Source organism: Phascolarctos cinereus, unplaced genomic scaffold, assembly GCF_003287225.1.
Source record: "Phascolarctos cinereus isolate Bilbo 61053 unplaced genomic scaffold, phaCin_HiC Scaffold_3;HRSCAF=262, whole genome shotgun sequence".
NCBI classification, from domain to species: Eukaryota; Metazoa; Chordata; class Mammalia; order Diprotodontia; family Phascolarctidae; genus Phascolarctos; species Phascolarctos cinereus.
This window is the reverse complement of record NW_027555736.1, coordinates 206,849,466-206,874,368: the sequence shown is the minus strand read 5'-3', so window position 1 is coordinate 206,874,368 and position 24,903 is coordinate 206,849,466. Positions and strand designations below refer to the sequence as shown.

Genomic DNA, 24,903 nt, shown 5'->3' with positions numbered 1-24,903 from the left:
ATACTATAGAGTGGGGATAAATTTATATCACAAAACTATTCACTGGATTTCCTTAATACACACAGCTTATAGACCATTTAATATTAGACTTAATTTACAAAATTCCATCCACCTTAGAGAAGGGAAGATTAATATGAACTGATACAGAAAGGAAAAGAAAACCAATACCTATAAAACATAAACTACAAAAACCTCTAACTGAATGCTATGTAACTATGACCAAGCTCGGCCTCCTCAAGAAGAACTGAGACAAATTTTCTTTGCAGAGGTTGAAGACCATGGGTGTGGGCTACTGCATATACTGTTAGAGTTGATTATGTTGGGTTTTCTGTTTCTCTTGAAAAAAAAAAACACAACACAACTTTCTGGGTAAGGTGAGAGAAATATTTGGAAAAGAAAGCAGTGTAAAAAAAAAAAGACATCAATAAAAATAAGATTAAGAAAAAATTCAATTTATCCAGTGTTTCAAGAATGCCTCTGTTGTATAGAGAAAGGTATAAGTGTATTCTCTGGTGTTCTCTAGCACATTTAAAATGCCTGCCTGTCAACAAGGGTCTCAGGAAAGCAAGCAAGCAAGCACTAACAGCACCTGTAGCCAGACTACAAATGAAGACAGCTTAATAATTAAGCATTAAAGACAGAAAGCTCCTGGCAGCTCTCTCCAAAGAAATATCTGTTATACAAAAACAGAGCCCAGCATGTTTCTTTCTCCACTTTTATTAAAATCCTGTCCTTGTATTCCAGAATGTGGTTTACTACAAGTTACCAGGAGCAACTCCTAAAGCAATTTTATTAACATTTTACAATTTCTTTCCATCCCTCTCACTAGATCAAGTCAGCAAATCACCAAAAGGGACATCTTCAGGGAGGAAAAAAAAAATCAACATGTTTTCATATATCACAGGAAAAGCACCTTTATAAACAACTTTGAGACAGAATGAATGACATGAGTCTGATCAGATACATACAAGCACCCAAGGAGATTCCTGACAGAAAAGAGGAACACCCGCTGGAACATAAATAGATTCCCCCCCTCCCTGATGTGTGTGTTTATAGATTATATATATATAATATATATATATATATATATATATATATATATATATATATATATAATATATTAAAAGGAATTTGGTTTCTACTCTGAAAAATTATTCAGAGAGAGAAATGGTCGTCCCCTGTAAGGGGGGTGAGGGAAGCCCCTAAGCCTCTTTTCATTTACATGTTATTTACAAATGGTAGGCCTGGGAAACAGCCTTCCTCTTACTTTTCCCAGGGCCATCTTCTAGAATATGTGCCAGAACATATTAGCTCCAGTGTTTGTAGAAAAAAAAAAAAGGAAGGGTAACCCAGCTTTGCTCTTGGGGCTTGAGGGCTGAAGCACACGCTACCTGGTTTGAGGTTGGCAGGTAAGCACCCTGACCTAACCCTGTCTATCACCAGTGTCAAAGCAAACAATGAATCCTTGGATTAAGGATCCACAGGGTACTCGGGACTTTTAAAACCTAGCTGCTGAAGGCTTCATTTTTAAAAAGAAACTCAGCTCTGGGACATTCCCCCTTGATACCTGCATTGGTTAACACAATGGTTCTCAGTTGTCTCTTGGGATTGACTTGGGCCTAATGTAAACCCTGCTCCCAATTCTCAACTTCCACTAAAGTCCTCTGATGACTTGTTTTTTGTATTTTTTCCAGGAGTGAATCGCGAGCTTGGGCAGATCCTTCCATGTGAGAAAGCTCCGCGTATGGGGCCTAGTGATAGAACATACGCCCATTACCTGCTAACCAATCTAGCTAAATTTGGAAAAGCTATCACCAGAAAACTGGCCACCAAGAGATTAATTTGGGTGGGGGGGGGTGTCGGGGAGGGAGAGAGAAAGAGTAAATCAAAAAGACTATTATTAATGTGTGGAGAGTTCTCTGTCTATGGAGAGAGTACTCACAGTGATGACACCTTGAATTTCTCTTACGCCAACCCAGTTCAAACCAGCTTTCAATTTTATGAATGTGTCTGTTCCCAAAGACTGGTTCCAAAAGTACAAAAACAAAATAAGTGTCTTAGTACGGATTTATGATAGTGTCTGGAACAGAGGAAAGGAAAATTTTAACATTTAATTTTAAATATTGACCATGCTAAAGTGTACTTCATTCAGGAGAAATAAATTACTGGAAGCAGCAGATAAAATGGGACATGTTAAAAATTTGGGGGTGGAATGCTCTTTAAGACTTGGCACAGTGTTTCAATTAAAAAAAAATCTTCTCAGAATCCCCTCCCTTATTCTAAAGCTGCCCCTTTCTTCCCTGCACCACAGGCAAAAAACAAAAATCAGGAAGACAAGTCAAGCCAAGATCCTCCAATACCAAAGCGTCAGTAGTTTCACCATATGGCTCTCCTTATAACAGGGGACAGGTCACACACACCCATACTCGTACCACACAGTCTGCTGGTCCCCACTAGGCTCTGGAGACCCAGGGGTACTCTTCGAGCCCCCTCCTCTACTCAACTCCTCCAGTCCGGGAGAGTGAGCAGAGTCGGGAGCTTTAGTCTGGCTCTTGGACATGAACCCATCATTCTGGCCTTGCCAAGAGGCCCCTTCTCCCTCTGGAAGGTGGGGCATCATGCGGACGGGAGCAACGGCAGCCACCTCCCCAGTGTGTGTTGGGGCCTTGGGTTTGGTCCTGGCCGCTGAGACAGGGATGGATGAGAAGGGCTGTCCTACCCCGGGGCTGAGGTGTTCCTGCTGCTGGGAAAGGCCCGTCCCACTGCCACTCGTGGAAGTGGTGGGAGATGTGGAAGACTGCTGCTGAGGAAGCGGTCTCTCTTCCTTTGGGGGAGCCAAGGAGAAGCGCCTTGAGTCAAACTGACGGTTGCGGGAGCTGGGACCCTGAGAAGAGCCAACGATCTTGGCAGACTGGGGCCTCTCTCTGGAGAGGGTATGCAGGCTGGAGGATGGAGGGAGCCTAAGGGCCTGGCTGCCTGGTTCTCTGCCCCCATGGGCGTCTCCCCCAAGCTTCTGGGGAGATTCTTGTCTGTATCCTTCTGGCCCACTAGCACGAAGAAGGTCTGCTGAAGCCAGGCTGAAGGCTCTGCTTAGTGAAGCACTCCTACCAGCTGGGGTGCTGGAGGAAGGCGGTAGCATGGCCTGTTTAGGTCTGCCCAGTGGCAGGCTCTGAGGAGGCTGGGCCAATCTCAGGGAGCCAGGAGTACTGGCTTGGGGCTCAGGCTCTGTATGTCTGAAGTTTGGCTTCACATACTGCCCTGGTTTGAGCAGCTTTCCCTCAGCTGTGTTGACAGCCATTTTGATGGTGGGTGCCACAAAGCTGGTGGGCATTTTTGTTCCCTCTTTCCTGATAGGGGGACCCAGTGGGCTTCCAATGGCAGGAGGATCGTTGGCCTTTCTAAAGTAGTCATTCAGCAGGTCGTCCCGGCCAGTGGAAGTATCCTGGAAAAGTAGGGAGGAAAAATCAAAGTGAGTGAGAATAGAAGAGGATACTTTTGAAAATCCATTTTCTGTCCCAGGGTGTCACAATGGAATTCTACACATGGTCCATGGTAGGTGTTCAACAAAAAGCACACAAATGAGCCAAAGTGAATTGAAATGAATTTCCCCTGCTGTTTCTTGTGGGAAACCCTCACCTAATTAGCTGTGCCAATGGACTGGAGAGACAATCTGTAGAATCAGACTCCATAATGGATTTAAGGAGAATCACAGAATGTTAGAGACAGAAAGAGCCATGCGAGCCAATTCTCTTATTTTTCAGAGGATAAAACTGAGAAGGAAAGTTTCTTACCCAAGATCACATAGCTAATTAGTGGCAAAGCCAGGACTAAAACCTAACTACGTGGTTACCAGTTTTAACTTTCCTTTCTCTTGTATTCAACCAGTCAAAGAATTAGAAAACCAATTGGGCTGAATTCTATTGCCTTTTGTTTGCAACCTGAAGATATAAGTAAGCATCAAAATTACCTGGAGTTAGCAAAAGTGATGGATAATCCATAGATTGGCTAATGAAGGATTGCAAGTACTCACCATCCCAACACCTTCCTTTCATTTTAGTAAGGAATTACCCTGAGTAGGGAAGCAGGAGAAAAAAATGGAGGAAGGGGAGAAGGGGAAAGGGAAGGGAGGGAGAAAGAGGAGGGAGGGAAAAGAAGAGGGAAGGAAAAGGGAGACAGAGGAAAGGGAAAAGGAGAAAGGAAAAATGACAGAATGAGAAAGCTGGAGAACCCAGGAGAGAGAATCTATGGGATGCATGTGAAAGAATTACATTGTGACATCCTGAATGACCAGCCTAATTGCCAATTTCTAATCACTCAAGCAGCAGCATCCACGGATCCCCACTACCTGAGTTGCAGAACCATTTCAGCCCAACCAGTGAACTCATCAGTGCCTTCTGTCCCTACAGAGAGGCCTTTACCACCAGCCTGGTGGCAAATGGAGAAAACGTAAGGCAAGGTTTGATCACATCCTGTAGCATCTGCAGGAACTTCTCAAAGCCACCATAGATAGCAGCAAGTCTAATTTGAGTTGTCTGAGGAAGACATCAGACCCCACCCCCTCTCTCCCACATTCCCCTTAAACCCTCCCAACCCCTACCCAAAGACCACATGACAATAAAATGAAGGCAGGTGAATTCATGCAGGATGTGAGAGTTAGTCTTCAGTAGCTGATGCTGTTAGGGCTTAGCAAACTGTGAATTGTTAGTGAACGTGAGCATCTAGAGAGGGTTTCAGCAATTTGGGGTCTACACCTTAAGAGGGAGCTTAATCTGGCTTTTATAAATGTTTTTCTGCTAAAGGTGATGAAGATGCTATACCAATAAACAAACATTTATTAAGCACCTACTATGTGTCAGGCACTGGGCAAACAAATGCAAAGGATGAAATAATTCCTACTTGCAAGGAACCTACTATGACCCAAGCTGGACTGGGCCATAGCTATCATGGTAGCAAAACCTGAGATTCAGATGAATCATAGGTTTTTTGGGCTGCAAGCGCACATAAGAGATCAAGTCTAAACTCTTCGTTTTACAGAGAAAACAAACTTTGAGGTGATATGACTTGTCAAAAGTTGCAAAGAGAAAAGGCAGAGCTTGGACTCAAATCCAAGTCCTCTTGACTTCAAGGCCAATATTCTTACAAATTTAATTTTTAAAAAACTCTCTAATTAGTGGGGATTATTGTCCCATCTGGCTGCCCAAGTTGACTGGAGTCCCACACTAGGACACAGCCATCCCACACCATCCTTATCCAGGCAGTGAAAGCATAAGTTATTTTGGTTATTACTCCAAGGAGTTGTGAGCATCAATGCAAATCCAGAGTGAGGCTGCCAACTGTGCCAATGAGCCTACTCGAGATGGGGTGAGTCAGGGGCCCTGGTGACAGCAGTGTTAGCACGGGGATGGGTACCCTTGGGAGACACAGGGAAGTCGTTCTCCGGCTGGCCCTGCCCACGCCTGGCCTCAGCATCTCTTCACGAATTGCAGGCCCAAGGACTGGGTCCTCCAGTCCCCGAGGCGCCAGATGTTGGAAGAAAGGAGGAGGGGAATGACAAGAAGGGTACAGTGAATCAGCTTCTAACAGAAACTGCTGCAATGAAATCATTTCAGTCTCGTTTAAGCTGTGTCGGCACTGAAAGGGAGTACGCAATGGGACAGAATGAGAATGGGACTGAAGACAGACGGTGATCATGAAAACAAACTCAGATACATGGTAATAGAGGTAACGCAAGATGACCAGAATGCAGGTGATCTCATTTTTAGATGATGGCAAATGCCAGCCTAGCTGTTGTTCCCAGCCACCCAGACGATTTCTGGGCTATCTCCTCCTCCACCTCCCCTCTTACCTTCCACCAATTATCTTAGGAAGAACAGGCGTTCCAAAAAGAATATAAGCTTCCTGAGGGCAGGACTATTTGTCTCCTCAGCATAGTGCCTGGCACAAAGTGGGTGCTTAATACATATTTAGGAAGGGAAGGCTCTAAAAAGTCTGTAATACACAGGACTAGAGGAGATAACACATACAAGAGTCACATTATCAGTGATTTGGGGTCAGGGACTGTTTTATAATTCTCCTAGCTTATTGTGCCTATCGACACAATTCTATCTCAGGCAGGAAGGAACCTCAGAGTCTGCTGAAGCCAGGATGAAGGCTCTGCTTAGTGAAGTACTCCCACCAGCTGGGTGACCTGAGGAAGGGGGCAGGGTGGCCTATTGGGGTCTTCCAGTGGTAGGCTTTGGGGTGGCCAATCATGGGGAGCCAAGAGTAATGGCTGGGGACTGAAGTTTGGCTTCACATACTGCCCTGGTTTGAGCAGCTTTCTCTCGGTATTGACCGATGGTCATCCAAACTCTGTTTGGACCCTTCTAATGATGACCCATCCACTCCAATCAGCTCCCGTGCCAACTCTCTTTTCCCATTTACTGCTAACCTTCTAAAAAAGTTGCCTATATTGAATTGCCTCCACTTCCTAACCATTCAACTCTCTCCTAAATTTGGCTCCCACCCCCAACACTCTACTAAAACTTCTCTTTCAAAGGTCACCAATTACTCTACTCACTAAATCTGAGATTGTGAAGTCAATCCTCATCCTTTTTGATCTCTCTGCAGTTTTTGACAACTGCTCACTATTCTCTCCTCTGCTGGCCTCAGCAACACCACACTCTTGGTTTTTCTCTCTAGCTATCCATTCTGTACTTTGATGACCAACTGCTTAATACACACTCTCCAAGGATTTGTCCTTATCTCTCTAATCTTCTCTACACTCTCTCCCTCCCCAATCTCAAAGCACTCCAATGGCTTCAATTATCACCTCTATACAGATGACTCTCAAATCTACATCTCCAGTCCTGAATTCTCCTCTGAGCTCTATCACTATATGGTGGATGGAGATGGCCCTGAAGTGAGAAATACTAGGGTTTAAGACCCTCTCTGACTTTTAGTTCTTTATAAAATGAGCAAGGAGAAATTGGGCTAGATGGTCTCTGTGGTTTAAATCTATTAACTTATTTCTCTAACTACTTAGAGGAAATTTCTACCTGGACGTTGGGCAGTCAACACTTACTAACACTTAGCACATAGTAATGTGCTAAGCTCTTGGGATACAAAGGTAAAAGCACATTCCTTGCTTTACAGAAGCTTATATTCTAAACAGGAAAACAACATAGAAATAACTATGTATACATAAGATATAGACAGTGTAAGTAAAGGCAAACTCAGAGGAGAGGCATTAAGCAGTGGGGAGGATTAGGAAAGGTCTGCAGAAGGCAGGATTTGAGTTGACTCTTAAAAGAAGTCAGAAAAAGCAGCAGGTAAGGAGGAAGAACAGTCCTGGTGGGGGAGTTAGCCAGTGATAAAGAATGGAGATGGGAAATGGGAGTGTTTTGTACAAGGAACAGAAAGAAGGCCAGTTGTCGGGTCATGGAGGGGAGTGAAGGGTAAGAAACGTAGGTAGGTTAGGAAAGGCAGGAAGGGGTCAGGTTGTGAAGGGCTTCAAGTTTATATCTGATCCTGAAGATGAAAAGGAATCAACAGAATTTACTGAGCTTTAGGAGAAATCACTTTAGCAGCTGAAAGGAGGCTGGATTGGAGGACAAAAGAAGCTACACTAGGGAGAGATCAGCCAGACAGCTATTACTGCAACAGTCTAAGCATGAGGTAATGAGGACCTACACCAGGGTGGCAGCTACATACATAGAGAGAAAGGGAAGGACAGAAAAGATGTTGTGAAGATAGAACTATGATAAGACTGGCAACAGACTGGATAGGTGGGATGAGTGTGAGAACTGACTTCAAAGTTGTAAACCTCAATGACTGGTGTCCTTGATAGTTAACGGAAGTCTGGAAGAGGAGGGGGCTGAGGGTGTGGAGACAAAAAGCAACAAGTTCTGTTTTGGACATGTTGAATTTGGGATTCCATTAGCGTCTCAAACTCATCAGGCTCAAGATCCGATTTATTCCCCCACACTCCAACCCCACATCTATGCCTCCCTCTGACTTCACCATGTCTGTTTATGACACCACCATCTGAAACCTTGAGCTTATGTTGACTCTCCCTTCTCCAGTCACCAAGTCCTGCTAATTTAAGCTCCATAACAACTCCCAAATCTCCTCTTTATTTTCACTGCCACTTAAGAGCACCTGTTGTCTACCCGAACCCTAGACTACTCCACCAGCTCCCTACCTGCCAGGGCTTCCAACCTCTCCCCATAATAAACCACCTTGCACACTGATGAGAAAATAATCTTTCTTTAAATACAGAAATCTAGTTAGCCATTCTGACATCCACTGCTCTAAAACCTCTAGAGACTGTCTTTGTATGACATTTGGTGCTTGGCAATCTGATGCTAGCTTTCTGGTCATCTCCTCTGACTGTCTGTGGCATTCTCTTCTCCACTTAAGCTGATCTATTCTCTGCTCTGCCTCATAACATATACCATGTAGTCTCTTACTTCTGTAACTATGCTCATGATATTCTATATACTCTCTCTTCCATCTTTTGCATTCGCTCTTATACTTTAAACTCCAACCTGAATGCAACCTACTCTAAGGAGCCTTTGCTGAACCCTCCTCCTCAGCAACAACTTTCTTCTTTGGACTGTTAAAAAACTGTTTTGCAATTCTTATATGCATTCACCAGGTAACAGTGTATTAGTCATCTTTCTCCCCCTCAGTGACGATTAAGTAAGCTCCACAAGTGAGGACCACATATTCTCTAAAATTTACATCTCTCCCAACACCTAGCACAGTGTTCTGAACACAAAAGGTCTATTAAAAGGATGCTTCACAAAACAGTCCATTCAAATACTGGCTATATTATAAAGTTCTTTACCACTGAGCTGAAATCTGCCTTCCTCCAACTTCCTAGAAACACAGACCCTGGTTTGGGTCTTCAAGGAGATACATAATATAATCTCTTTTCTGCCAGACAACTTCTGAAATTTAACTATTTTCCTCTTAAGTCTTCTCTTCTGCTGCCTAAACTGATCTGGCAGTCTTATGCTAATGTGGTGCCTAACACTGAATAGAATGTTCTTAGGGTAGTGAAATCAGGTCTCCTCATTAGTAAACCAGAGGTTTCCAAAGTGAACAATTCTGCCCCTGGAAGGCACTGAAATGATCTAGGGGGTGATAATAGCCTTGGGTGCAATTGGGGGGCACTGAATAAAAATAAGGGGACAGTGGAAGCATAAGGAAAGAAGAAATTTTGAAAAACTGTTCATACATGTTTCATCTAAAGTCATAGTGATTACATTATTTTTCAAATAAACACACAAAACGCAAGTTATAATCCATCAGTGGTCAAGTCCACCAACAGGTCTTAATAAACAAGCGTTGGTAGGCGAGCATGTCACACATTGTTGGGAAGTCCAGCATGCATTGGCAGGAATACGTAAGTGTAATGGCTTGTTTACAATACAACACTTGACAAAATAGTGTGTCACTGAAACTTCAGGGCAGGAAAAATGCCACAAATTTATAATAAATTATTAAATTTAAGATGTGTCATTTAAAAAATATATCTTACTTTTTTTTGAAATGATGAAATTTTTAAAAAAAAATCATTAAGGGGTTAAAAGAAAGTATATTTCCAGAGGGGCACTGAGTAATTTTCTTTTGAAAAGGGGGTGGTACCTCTGTTATAAACCATATGCTTCTCGTTGCGATTGCATTCCTTAAGTTTTCCTCCAATGAATGCCTCATTATGTTGTGGAAGTGATCCTACTACAAGCACAAGCTTGGATAGATCCTACCAACTTGGGAACCCTGAATATGGGGCTGATGATGTACTAAAAATCTGTTGCCTCAGACCAGCCTAGCTATGTTTATTGAGGCCAAGAATATCTTTTAGTTATAGCAACTCAATATCTACTAAGGCATGGAGGCATTTCAGTCTACATTGTGAGAAAAGAATGGAGTACCCTTACTGATGAAATCAAGGATCCCTGAAGAATTATTATACATAATAGGACATCCAGCTTTGGTTTCTCTGCTACTGTGTCTACCTTATTAGAGCAGATAATCAAAAATCCATCATACTATTAGCAAGCCCTAATCAATCAATCCAGCACTTATTAAGCACGTACTATTTTCCCAGCTACTGTGTTAACTGCTAAGGGTACACCAAGTACAATGAATGAAATAATCCCTACTCCTAATGAACTTACATTCTAGTGGGTAAGACAAGTATATAGAAAGATATCAACAGCATAAACATAAAGTTATTAAATACATATGTGCATGTACACACAAATTAATCAAAGGCAAAGTACTATGGAAGGGAAGATACTAGCAGCTGGGGGGAATCAAGAAAGGCGTAATGCAAGATGTGACTGAGATATTGCCTAAGACGAGAGGAGGACTCTATAAAGTATAAGGAAGGCTTAAGAATCTAGCCAAAGGCTCAAATTCCTTAAGAACCTAGCCAATAACTCACAAATGTTCAGATTCCTTACGAGTCTGGCCAATATGGCAGATCTTTAATAAACCTTGTCTTTGGATAAAAAAAAAAAGTATAAGGAAAGAATGCATTCCAGGCATGGGAGACAGCCGGTGCAAAGTAGACAGGAGACAGTGCTGTGAATGAGGAGTAGAGAGGTCACCTTGGCTGAGTTATAGTACACAGGAGGAGGGAGACCAATGTCCAGTGAGGCTGCAATAGAAGCTACAGTCAGGGTGAGCTGGGTTTTAAAAGGTAAACAGAGGAATTTATACTTTATTTTTGAGGCAAGAAGAAGCTACTGGAGTTGGCTAAGTAGAGAAGACACAGAGTCAGATTTGAGCTTAAGGAAAATTACTTTTGTAGCAATGAATAGCATAGATAAGAGTGGTGAGAGATTTGAGGCATGGAGACCAATTTAGGGGGCTCTTGGAATAATCTAGGTAGGAGGTGATGACGGTCTGAACTAAGGGTTGGGTACAAGAAATGCTGTGGAGGAAGAAACATCAATATTGGGCAACTGACTGAATGCCTGGGGCGATGAGGAGGCGTTCAGGATGACACCAAGGTTATAAACCTGAGACACTGGAAGGACGGTGGTGCCTCCAACAGAAAAAGGGATGTTCACAAGAAAGGAGAATTTGGGCAAAAGATAATGAGTTTATTAGGTCATTATTGATGAGTTTAATAGGTCTCTGGCACATCCAGTTCGAAATCCAATCGACAATTTGTAAGAGGGATACTGGGCTTGGATAACATACAGGATAATCAAACCCATGAAGTTATCAATCAGGTTACCAAGAGAGAATACAGAGGGAAGAGGGGCCCAGGACAAAATCTTGGGGAACACCAATAGTTAGGGGTTGTAGTGTGTATGCTGACCCAGCGATGGAGACTGAGGATTGATCAGAAAGGTAAGGAGAAAGAAGCATCATGAAAACCCACAAAGGAGAAAGTATCCAGAAGGAAAGGGTAGTCAACAGTGTTGAATGCAACAGATAATACTGAGAAGGACTAGGAATGAGAAAAAAATAAAAGAACACCATATTTGGCAATTTAAAAGATCACTGGTAACTTCAGAGAAAGTAGTTTCTGCTGAGTGATCAGGTTGAAAGCCAGACTGCAAAGGGTTGAGGAGTGAGGGAGAGGAGAGGAAGCAGAGGCAGCTGGTGTAGACAGCTTTTTCTAGGAGACTGGATAAGAAAGAGAGGAAAGATACACCTTGAAGGTACGGTATAGTTCAGGGATGAGGGACCTGCAGCCACATGTGGCCTTCTAGGTCCTTGGGTGTGGTACAAGTTTTACAGAACAAATCCTTTTATTAGGGGATTTGTTCTGTGGAGTTTGGATTTAGTCAAAGGGCTGCACTTGAAGACCTAGAGGGCCACATGTGGCCTCAAGGCTGCAGGTTTCCCACCTCTGCTATATTCTAACAATTGTAACTTGGAAAAGAAGAGCTCTCTTAAGCATCAAAGGCATCACGTTACACCAGGTAACTAGAATGACACAACACTAACTGAAAAAAACCCATGATCTCATTTGTATCCCCTAATTAGCACACACACAGCAGGCACTTAATAAACGTGTACTGTTTTGTATTATATCTTTATGAGTAAGAACTCATACCTGTATAAGACTTGAAGATCTGCAAAGTGCTTTCCTGAAAGGACCAAGTAACATTCTCCCCATTTTACAGATGAGGAAGTTGAGCAAAGCCTGAATGAGACTGTTTGAAGGTCACACCTTGAGTGTCAGAGCTTGGGAGTCAGGAGAGACACAGCTCTGGCACTAATTGCCTACTACCCCACTGTTACCTGACTGAAAGAAGGCACCGAAAAGGTGTGATGAAGCATCCCTGGATCAACAACTCACGTGACATTTTGCTGGTAAGCCTGCTTTGGAATACCCATGGTGCCATCAGGGTACCCCCACGGAAAACGGTTTGGGTTGTTTGGGACAATGATGCTCCCTTTCTTTTGAAAGGTTCGAAGGAGTTTGCAAACATCATCTTCATCATAATTAGCTGCAGCTAACATTTATCTAGTGCTTTAAGGTTTATAAAGCACTTTAGAAATATTATCTCATTTGGTCCTCAAAACAACCTTGGGAGGTAGGTGCTAGTATTATCTCCATGTCACCAATGAAGAAACTGAGGCACAGATTAAGTGATTTGCCCAAAGTCATGCAGCCAGTAATTGTCTGAGGTTGGATCTGAACTGAGGTCTTCCTGTCACTCCAGGTCCACATTCTATCTACTGTACCATGTAGCTACCCCATCCATTGGTGTTACCAGTTCAATGCACAATTGGGAAAACTGATGCACCCAAATTAATGAATTACTCCTTATCATATATCAACCACCACTGGGTTTTTATCCAGAGCCCTGCCCATAGGACCATGCTACTGTCCCTCCTGCAGTACACCTCTTTCCCCAGCTCAAAACCAAAGCTGCTCATTCACTAGCAACACCTAACTTACATTGGAGGGAGATTCCCTGTTGCTCTCTTCCAAAAACTCTTCCAAAGTCACCATCTCACTGCCTGGAGAGGCAGAGCTTTGCCTGATGGCATGAGGCTGGCCAGGATTACTCTTCTGCAGAGACTCCTGTGGAACTGACCCATTCCTGGGGGGAGGATGCTCTTGTCGGCTCACGGACAGGGCTGAGCGACTGAAGGCAACGTCTCGAGGCAAAGTGGCCACATCCCTGCTGGGGACCAGGTCTTCACTCCCAAAGCTCTCCGATCTGCCGTGGATACGATCAGAAGAACCTGAATTGGGGTGGAAGTCAGACTGTCTATTAGCACTTATTGATGAGATTTACTATATGCTAGGCACCATGATGAGTCCTGGGAATACAAAAGAGGGCAGAAACAGTCCCTGCCCTCAAGGAGCTCACATTTCAACAGAAGGAGGAAGAGTATGGAGAGAACACCAGGCTGCAGATATAGTTTCCTCTCTTCAACGGACAACTTATTTCATAAATTAAGTTTGAGCAGGTATTAAAAGGAATGTAGTACCTTACTGATCTTAATACTATTTAGATTTTAAAGATTTTATCAACTAGATTTTAAAGGACAATTTGGAATTTTCAGAAAGAATGAATTTGAAACTTTCACCAGAAATTAAAAAGAAAAAAGCAAGATAACAAAGTAAACTTTTACTGATGCCTTCCTGCCTATGCCTCACTGCAGCGTAGAGGCCAAGTCTGGGCTTCTGAGAGTGCTGCTAGACATTAGGAAGCAGGAAAGGGCTCTGGGTAGACCTGCCAATAACAGATTGTGGCTGCCAACTGAAGAAGGACTTTTTTTTAAGTCACAGAGACTTATGAGATTTTCTCTTAAGATACAAAGGTTGATGCACACCACAGACTGTAGATCTTCTGAGTACTGGAGTATAATACAGTTGAAAGATTGCTTAAAAAGTTAAACTGTCCCTACAAATAAAAGGGGGTGTGTGCTTAAAAGCCTCCCACATTGACATTTGATTATTCAATCCTAGACCTGATTAGATAGAGCGATAAGGAGACAGGAAGACCTGGGTTCAAATTCTACCTCAGACACTTACTAGATGCATGACCCTGGGCAAGTCTATCCTACCAACCTGTGCCTCAGCTTCCTCATCTGCAAAATGAAAGGGTTGGAGTCGATGGTCCTCCTCTGGAGGACACTGTCATATCAGAGCTGGCATTAGTCACTGCTCCAGTTATAACACTAGTAGTAATAACTAGTATTTACTTAGCACTTAAAGGTGTTGCAAAACGCTTTATAAACATTACCTCACTTGATTCTCATAACAATCCTGAGAGGTAGGTGCTGTTATTATTCCTATTTTACAGATGAAGAAACTGAGGCAGAAAGAGGTTCAGTGACTTGCCCAGGGTCACACAGCTAGGAAATGCCTAAAGTAGGACTTAAACTCAGGTTTTCCTGACTCCAGGCCTAGTGCTCTATCCACTGCACTACCTGTAAATGTATGTCCCTGGAACTCCATTCATGGATCTTTTGCTACTTTTTCTTCCTGGCAACTCTCACCTTCCCGTGAGTTAACCATTTCACAGTTCATTAACCTGCCCTAAGGAAAGGAAAAATGGTAGCTGTAAATTCAATTCATCTCATTTCTCCTCAACACAGCTTTTAGGTACACACGATAGACTCAACTGGAATTGGTGGCATATTGATGGATTTTGTTATTAGTGAAATCCCTGGTCGTTATTAAAACAAACAACTTAGATAAAATAAAAGCTAACTTTCTAAAACGGCAATGGATGGCTATTCCTCATTCAAAGAGATTTCCTATAGAGTTCCTTTAATAAAATGAGCTCACCTAGTGCATTTAAAAAGTGATTTTTGTTTACAAAAAGTATTACTTCAATACAGCTCTTTTCAGGAACACACCAATCCAGGTAAGCAGTGGCTCCTAATTCACTATTTTACTATTGCTTTTCATTTAACGGTGGCATTGGACTTAGGTTTTCTTTAAGTACACTCGTCTTCCAAAACAACAGAAACTCTGCCTAAATTGTTTTAAATTAGAACTTCAAGAACTCAATTTCTATTCTATTATCTAGCACCCCGTTATTAAATATGATCTTAACTTTAAATATAATTTCACATTTAATTAAATAGTATTACTATTGTTTAAAGTTAAATTGTATCTACTAAATATGTAATATAATTATGTATTAAATATATATGTAATATATTTAATTATATAATATTCCACACATACCATTGCTATTATTTAATATCAATAACAATTATATTTACTAACAAGTAGTGTAATTACATATTATATTAGCCTGCTAACATTAAAACTATCACAAATCTAGTTATGAATGAACCAAGTAAATATGAAGTGCCTAATTATGTGCCAGGCACTGTGATAAGCATTTTACAAATATCATGCCATCTCATCTTCAGCCCTGGAGGTATATCAGGTTGTTATCCCTAATTTATAGATGAGGAAACTGAGATAAACAGCTCTTATGTAACTCTCCCCAGGGGTCACACAGCCAGTCATCATCTGGGCCTGTATTTGAACCCAATTCTTCCCAACTCCAGGCCCAGCACTCTATCAACTACATCAGTCAGCACACCAAAGCCAGAAGGGACCTCAATAGACCAGCTAGTGCAATCCTCCCATCTTACAGGTTAGAAAACCGAGGCCCAGAGAGAGTAAATAATTTGACAAACCCTCCTGAAGACACTATCACCTAAGAGTTGGCGTTAGTCACTGCTTCTTTGTGCAGGCTTTTAGCCTGAAGAACCCAGGAACAGAACCACGGTGCTTACCTTTCAGGTTAAGGGGTGAGCTGTTGCCTGATGCAGTCCTGCTGCTCTCCAAGCTATGGGGCCGGGACACTGAAAGAGAACAGCAATATTTCTTTAAGGAGTCCATGACCAGATGCAGTCCAGACAGAAAGACAACTGGTCTGATAAAACCACAGATCAGCTCTGCTCGGTTTCTGGAAATGCTATGGACAGGGCAGGACATTCAGCATTTTTTGAGCTACAGTTGTTCTGTCTTTATCAACAGACTACAGGGTGGAAGGTAGGGGAACAGACAAAGCCTTGGGCTCTCCCGCCCCCATTCATACTATTCCACCAGTCTGAATTAATACCCATCCTTTAGAGCCTGGCCCAGAGCTCATTTCTTTGAAGAAGCCTTCCTTATTCTCCCCAGCTGGCAAAGACCATTCCTTCCTTGGACCTCACAGGGTACTTTGCTTATACCCAGAGGTCTGCTGGTAAAGATTAACTGCCCCCCCCATCTCAATTATTGATGTTTTCTCTATCACTTTTCTAAGTCTAGATGGTCAAGCCCTGGATTTGTAGGCTTGCTGATTTCTGAGGTGCAAATTTTTAGCTCATGCTGAAAAGATTGTTTCTCACAAGCTGGCTCCAGCACATCCCTGCTTATACCTTCCTAAATGCACTGGTCTGGTAACAGAGTCATTAGCATGTAAGTCACATCCCTTTGACTGCACAGCTCCCTCAGTGGGGCCAAGACAATGCCTTCCTTAAATTCCATATCTTTTCTGGTACTCTACTCCATACCTAGTAGGTGTCCTTAACAGAAGTCAGTCAGAGGAAACACAATTTATAATTGTTATTTCTTCAGCCTGTTCATTTCATTTGCTTCTGACTTCTTCTTGATTAAAGAGGATGACCCAGCTTCCAGCCTGAGAAGTACAGAAAGCTGCCCATCTGACTCTTACATGTGTTTCTATGAAGATTTTAGAATGGTAAGGGATTGGATAGGACTATATCCTTTGCAAAGAAACTGCCCTCAGAAATGAGACTAATAATATTATTAATAATGATAACAATAAAAACAATATTAAGCAACAGCATGATATAGTGCCTAGAGAGGCAGCCCCAGAGCCAAGAAGACCTGAGTTCAAGTTCTGCCTGACAGAGACTGGTTATACAACCTGAGTAATAAGTCATTTAACCTTACAATGCTCTAGGCAAGTCCCTAAGACTAGAAGAGGTGCTGACTTGAATTGGTGAAGGGAGTTTCCTCACCAGAGAGGCGTCTATGGGAATAAAATCACAGATATGGTCCCAGTCCAACGAGAGAGAGAGAGAGAGAGAGAGAGGAGGAAGACACATATATACATACACATATGTACATATTACACACACACATACATACATACATATAAATATATACACACACACACATACATACATATCTTCTTTAGCAGGTAGAAGGGAGAGAAGGAAGACAGGAAAGGAGGTAGGGAGAGGGAGATAAAGGAGAGAGGGAGAGGAGGAGTGAAGGGAAGAAATGGTGGGGAGAAAGAGGGAGGGGGGAGGGAGGGAGGGAGAGAGAGGGAGGGAGGGAGAGGGAGAGAGAGAGAGAGAGAGAGAGAGAGAGAGAGAGAGAGAGAGAGAGAGAGAGAGAGAGAAAGAGATGGATGGAAAGAGAATGTTTATTTAACTGAATGCTTGTGGGGGATACATTTCTAAAATGAGACACTTTCCTAGCCAAATGACATAATGTGGGCCACTCACCATGCTGCCTGTGGTTGGTGAACTCTAGATCTGGGCTTGGCTCACAAAGGTTATCATCAGAATTATAACCTAATATGAAAAAAATGCAAATTATCAGAATAATTCATATCCATAGACCTGATCTCAAAGCCCCACTACTTTAAAAATCTTGGGCAGGACTGGGAGAGAGAAGTAAAGACAGACAGAAAAGGGAAGCTGGTCAGTGGCTTTTTGGCGTCAAAATCTCACCTCAGAAACCTCTGTCTGCTACCATTTAGCACCTCTGCATTGCCTAATGAATTAAGCAGACACTCCTGATCCTGGCCTTCATGATTCTATCCTCACTATGTCTCCAATATACCTTTCCAGTTTTACCTCTTATTATGACCGACTGAAAAAACACATGTAAAGCACTTCTTACTCTCCTTGACATATTCCTGCATTTTCACATACAAGATTACTCTCTGTCACCTATTCTCATGCTGGATTCTCTCAGTTCTGTGTTCTTACTCCCAATGTCTCCAATGCATGTCTTTGGAACGGGTCTCCTTTCTCCGACTAAAATTCCTTCCTTCCTTCCTTTAAGGAAATTCAAATTCAAATTCCCCAGAGCACTTTGCAAGGTGGTGAAATGGGCAGAGGGGCCAGGCCTGAATTCAAATCTCGGACACTAATTAGCTGTGGCACTCTGGGCAAGTCGCTTTACCCCTGTTTGCCTCAGTTTCTTCATCTGTAAAATGGGGATAATCATGGCACCTACCTCCCTAGGTTATTGGGAGGACCAAATGAGATAGCAATTTTAACTGGCACATAGCACTATCTAAATATGTGAATTCTTCTGTCCCCAGCCTTTGACCAAAAAGCTTATTGAACATATCTTTCTTTATTTTGCTATTTCCTAATTTACAGATAAGAAGTTTTTTTTAACATTTGTTTAAAAACATTTTGAGTTCCAAATTCTCTCTCCCCCAGGCTATTTCTGTTTCCCCAGGAACTTGCAAACAGCAAGAGTTTAATACGTGCTTGTTGAAGGAATGAATGAGAGCTGTGTTCAGGGCCCTCTAACTCTAGTGGGATCCATTACTCTCTTGGGGCTGCTTCCAGGAAAGGAAGCCATGTTGCCTTTTTTCTCTACTATTCTCCCTAGGAACCCATTGACTTACTTCTCCACTGAACTCTAGGCCTTTCTTTTCCATTTACCTCTATAACCTTTAGTAGGGCTTATTTTCCCTCTTTGAAACAAAATGGATATTCTGGGGGCTCAGGAGAAAACTGGCCTATGGATAAAATAAAAGGAGTTTAATATTTAAACCACTGAGTCATGCTTTTTTGGCATCAAAGTCAGTTACAACAAAAGGAGGTGACCCTGAAGGCAATTAATTAATCTCTCTGTAGCCTGGACTTTTATTTATTTCGCTCAGAGTGGGGAGACAGTAGAGGGAGCAGGGAAACTGGAAAGGCTCACCAGAATCTTTAATTAACAAAAGTCTCTATCAACTTGGTATACATTCCCTTTTTTTCCCCATTAAAAAAAAACACTTTTAATCTATTTTATTTTGCTAAATATTTACCAATTATATAAGACAGTTTTTAACATTCATTTAAAAAAAATTTTGTTCCAAATTCTCTCCTTCCTACCCTTCCTTCACCCCTTGAGAAGACAAGCAATATATTATCAATTATACATGGGTCCACATTTCTTTTTTTTCCCCATTAAAAATTTTTTTAATATATATTTATTTTGCTAAATATTTTACAGTTACATAAGAAACTTTTTAACATTCATTTTAAAACAATTTTGAGTTCCAAATTCTCTCCTGCCCCTTCCCCACCCCTTGAGAAAACAAGCAATATATTATTAATTAGGTGCGGGTGCACATCTCTTGACAAAGGGGAGGGATGGGGCCTATGATTTCAATGACATGGTAAACTCCCAGACGAAGAAACCACCTCTGTCAACGTAGGCGTATCAGTACTTTCTCTGCAAGATAAAGACCAAGAAATTTGCCCAGGGTATTGTAGTTAAATGACCTGCCTGAGTCACACAGCCAGTATATGTCAAAGGTAGAATTTGAATCCAGATCTTCCTGGCTCTGAGGCTAGTTCTCAGGTAGCAAGAGTGCTTGACCAGAGTCAGGAAGGTCTGAGTTCAAATTCAGCCTCAGATGCGTACCAGCTCTGTGATCCTGGACAAGTCACTTAACCTGTTTTCCTCAGTTTCCCCATTTGTAAAACAGGGATAATAATAGCACCTGCTTCTGAGGGTTGTTGTGAGATTAAAATGAGATATTTGTAAAGACTTTTGCACAACTTAAAGCATTATATAAACGCTAGCTAAAATAATTGTTAAATTATTATTTATTCACCATACCCCCATGGCCTCTCATGTACCAACATGTTATATATAATATATAACAATAATATGTATACTATACAATATAATATATATGTAAAATACATATATTATACAATACACACAAAGGGAAAACAAGGTAGTTTGGGATAGGGTCACTAGCATTTGCCAGGATCAAGAATGGTTTCATGGAGAAGTGAAATGATTTGTCCAGGTCTTTATAGCTTATTAGTGGCAAAGCTGGGCCAAGAAACCAGCTGATCAAAAAGAGCTAACCGGGAACATGCAGCTATAACTCCTCTGTCAGTACCTGTCTGCCCTCTGTAATGGGCTTCCAAACAATGGAAGGTCAAGGGGAAAAAATGGAACCTTTCTCAACTGCCAAATAAGGTAATATATGTAAAGTATATTGTAAACTGTAAAAGCACTATATAATTGCTAGCTATTAATATTATTACTAGTTTCTCTTCTGTCTCTATACTACTTTACTTGGTGACCTTATCAGCTCCCATGGATTTCATCACCATCTCTACGGAGATGATTCTCAAATCTACCTACCCTGACCAAATCTCTCTGCTGACCTCCAGTCTCGAAATCTCCAACTGCCTTTCAGACATCTCAAAGTAGATGTCCAAAACACCTTAAACTCATTATCTTTCCCCCAAACCCTCCCAAGCTTACTCCTACCTTGGGAAGGCAATACCATCCTCCTAGTTAGGTCCCCTGGCTCATAACCCAGGAATCGTCCTGGATTCCTCATTCTCTCTCACTCCCCCATATCCAAGATGCTGCCAAGGCCTCCTGCTTTCACTCCTGCAGCATCTCTCCAATATGCCCCCTTCTCTGTTCTGACCCTGGTACCCACTCTCGGGCGTCCTTTGTGACCTAGCCCCCTCCTACCTTTCCAGTCTTCTTCCCTATACTCTATAATCCAGTGACACTGTCCTCCTGGCTTTTCCATGGACACTCTAGATCTCTCAGCTCCTGCCATTTTCTCTGGCTGTCTCTTATGCCTGGAATACTCTCCTTCCTCTGCTCTAACTACTTACCTCCCTTGGCTTCCTTTAAGTCCCAATTAAAATCCTGCTGTAAGTAGCCTTCCTTAACCCTTCTTAAATTTATTTCTTTCCCTCTTTTAACTATTTCCTATTTATCCTGTATATAGCTTGCTTTGTAGATATTCGTTTGCATGTTGTCTCGCACGATTAGATTGTAAAATCCTTGAGGGCAGGGGCTGTCTTTTGTCTCTTTTTATATCCCCTAGAATTTCACACAGTGCCTGGCACATAGCGGGCACTTAAAAATGTTTATTGAATTGAAATATCATTATTTGAAATGCTGCTCCATTAAGAATATGCTAAGGGAAATGCCATTAGCCAGGGGAGAACGGAACTGCTTAGTAAACTAAACTCTGTAAGATTAGCTCATAACAGCAAAGAACCATCAGGAAATGAAATGCGGCAAATTAATTCCCATTTTGTTTGGAAAAGACTGGAAGAAGTCCTCTTCTTAAAACCAGCTAGGCACCCGTCCAATTCTAATTTGGCAAAAATTCATGACATCCCCCTACAAAACGAAGGTTTGTCTTCCACACTAACAAAAATTCTACATGCATACATATATAATGTACTCTGGATACTTAAAAGCTCAGCTACTTGAAGCAATCAATGTTGGGGAAACAGAACAGTTTGAGTTTTAACTGCATCAAGAACCGACTGTGGTGCATAGTTCCAAGAGTAGGAATCACTTCAATATTCTCTCCCACCAGCATTTTGTAAATGACAATGGATTAGGCCTGGCTTGATGGGGTCAAGCCGTAAGCCAGAGTCTAAACAAGAATATAGCTCCATCATTGGCCTCCAGCTGAAACAGATATTTAGGTGGTAGGTCAGCCCAGAACGATGAGCCTTGAGGGAAATATGTCAAGAAGAGAAGGGCTCCAACTCTAAGCAAAATTATTTTCTGAAACAGTCCCTGGTCCTGAAATGAATTAGGATTTTGAAAGCTGTCTTCCCAAAAGTGGACACTGACACACTGAGCTACAAACGTTTGCCTCAATGGTATTTCACAGAAAGAGGACAAAGATACAAATCTTACATTTTTCACTTACCACCCACAATCAAGGGGTTGCCTGGGTGGTACAGTGCATAGAGGACCAGGCCAATAGTCAGGAGGATATGAGTTCAAATCCAGCCTCAGATACTTACTAGCTGTGTAACCCTGGGCAAGTCACTTAACCTGATCTGCCTCAGTTCCCTCATCTGTAAAATGAGCTGGAGAAGGACATGGCAAATCACTCTAGTATCTTTGCCAAGAAAACCCTAAATGGGGTCATAAAGAGTCCAACATGACTGAAACAACTATAATCAACTCAACAAACATTTATTAAGTGCTAAGTGGCATTGAGGCTATAATTTCCCCAATTTGGGCCTCAGTCCACATGTGAAAAAGTCCACCTCAGGGGTTCTTTACTTGGGATCCATGGAGAAATTCTAGGCAGTGGCCCTGTAAGCAAGGATGGTTAAAAACTATAAATTTTTATTTTCACTAACCTCTAACACTTCCTTCAATTATTTATAAACATTATTCTGAGAAGGGCAAAAAAAGTGGCATAAAAAAAATTTAAGAGCCCTGGGCCCCGATGATCTCCAAAGGCTTTTCTAGTTTCCTCTTGATCTTGTGCCAAGAACATTCACATAGTATTTCCAGTACTCAAGTATTTTGCTTTGCCACATTTTCCCATTAGGAATTTCAAAAGACTACTCTGAATCATGTCCTCATTTCAGCCTGCTTGCCACCCTGAGAATTTTCTATTCTCCAACAAGCTATGTAATCCTGAGCAAACTGCAAACAGTTTACCTGAGATCATCCGGCTCGCTAATGGGTAGGGACTGTGTTTCATTCTTTGTACTTGTATTTGTTCAGTTGTTTCACTCCTGTCTGACTCTTCATGACCCCATCTAGGGCTGTCTTGGCAAAGACACTGGAATGATTTGCCATGTCTTTCTCCAGCTCATTTTACAGATGAGGAAACTGAGACAAATAGGGTGAAGTGACTTGCCCAAGATCACCCAGCCAGGTCTGAACTCGGGAAGATGAGTCTTCCTGACCTCAGGCCCAGCACTCAATCCACTGTGCCACCTAACTGCTCCTACCTGTATTTATAGCATATTGCTTAGCACATAGTAGATGCTTAATAAATACTTGGTAAATGGATTCTCCCTAGGCCCTAGCAGCCTCCCTCCCAAAACTACTTTTAATTCATTTTGTATACGGTTATGTATGTATCGTCTCCTTTGTAGAAACTAAGCTCCCTTGAGGGCAGGAACTGTTGTCACTTTTTCTTGGTACGTCAGAACTGCGAAAGGCATATAGGACACATTGGATAAATTATCTGGTTGACCAACAGCTTATGGGATCATAGGCTGGCTGCTTCTCATAATGGGTTTCTATAGAATTTTTATGGAAATGGAATCCATGTTTCCTACATGTACTGGAAATCAGAATGCAAAAATGCAGTGAAAGTGAAAATCTTGACTTCAAGCCCAAGATGGATAACGGATAATTACAGGGACGGCGGCCTTTTCCTACCTACCTTTAGGTAGGCCTGTGTGCCTGGAAATGGGAGTCGAGCTAGAAGGGGTTAGATGGATGGCCGAGGTGGAGTGAGCCCTTGAGCTCAGCTCTGTGTGCCAGTGTTTGACCACGGAGTCCGTGGAACCCTCGAAGTGGTCACTGCTGCCTCCAGGAGGGGAACCTCGTTTCTGCTTCAGATCACTGGTGACTGCAGCAGGAAGAGCAGAGGATGGGGGAGGGGGGAAGAAAAACCAAGCGTTAAAAGATTCCTCCCAGGATACTGATCACAAAGAAAACCAAGAAGCCAGGGAGGAAGGACAGACACACACAACAGCACAAACAAGCAGCTTGATGGACAAACTATTAATCAGCATTCCCCTAGTAGCCCATTTCAAAGGAAACCTGATTCCACTTAAGGCCTCTTGGGGCCTGTTTTAAAATAGACCCTTACCTGTCCCATCAGACACAGACCAAAGAATGAGAGAGAAGAAAGTACTGAAGAAAAGAAACAGAAAGGAAGATAAGCCCCAAAAGATTAGCTAGGGGGCAAGCTCCCTTTTAACATTTTAACCAAATTTTGAAAGCATTTAAAAATAGTGTCTTCAGAAAAAAAATCTATGATTAAAAAAATAATCTACAGTAGAAACTTTAGCGGCTTAGGAAATTGGACTGTGTCAGGCGATTTTTCTATAATACCTGGTATTATTCATTATCTTAGAAGGTTTAACATCTCACGATCTTTTTAAAGGAAAAACGTGGACCATTATGCATATTCCTTCTCCCAAAAGAAAAAAAAACCCTATTTTTCCCCTTTAACTTGCAAAAAAGGAGAGGAGTAAATGGCTTTTTTTTAATATTACAAAGTACAAATGAACCCAAAAGCCAAACTTTCCTAACAGCAGTATAACTGAAAAATAAAACCACACCAAAAACATTCCAAACTGTTTCATTCTGATGGCCAAGGTATGATATGACCTATCGTTTTAGTCTAGCGCCCCTCTACCCCCAATTCAGAGTCTCTTTTGCATGGACCCAACCTTCTGTACCCTCTCAGAAATCAGAGAATTGGGCTCTACATGCCAACCTTAAATGGTCCGTAGCTCTAAGCACATTTCGTGTTTTGGGAGGTAACCTTGATGAGAAGCAAGATTCAAGTTTGGTGAAACGAATCTGCTTAGATTAATTAAGTTAATTAATTAAGTTAAAACAAGGACCAGATGGGAGGGAGGGCAGAGATGAAAGGAGATGGGGAAGGATGAAGTGAACAGTTAGCATGGAGGACAAAAATTTTATACGGTCTCAGAAAACATGCCAGAAGGACAGAAAGGGTCAAACTGCAGCTGTGCTTTAGCTAAAGGCCTGTGCTGACCGGCTGTTTCTTCCTTTTCCTGATAGTACTGGTGTTGTCTACAACTATTTTTACGTAGAATACTTTCACAGATATAAAGCTCTGTCCTAAGATGGAATCTGTCCCAGGACAGACTGATCCAATTTTTCAAAATACATAAAAAGAGCAGCAGATCCCTAAAAAACAAACA

General features: G+C 42.0%; 1 protein-coding gene across 1 annotated transcript in view; it reads right to left on the bottom strand.

Moving 5' to 3' along the window:
• Nucleotides 1-701: 701 nt before the first annotated feature.
• CCDC88C (coiled-coil and HOOK domain protein 88C) overlaps nucleotides 702-24,903 on the bottom strand; it is a 228,463-nt gene continuing 204,261 nt past the window's right edge. The window contains 5 exon segments of the mRNA XM_021000217.2: nucleotides 702-3,442; nucleotides 12,917-13,206; nucleotides 15,730-15,798; nucleotides 17,458-17,526; nucleotides 23,385-23,573. Of these exon segments, the coding sequence (XP_020855876.1) occupies nucleotides 2,411-3,442; nucleotides 12,917-13,206; nucleotides 15,730-15,798; nucleotides 17,458-17,526; nucleotides 23,385-23,573 (1,649 nt within the window). The 3' untranslated portion in view covers nucleotides 702-2,410.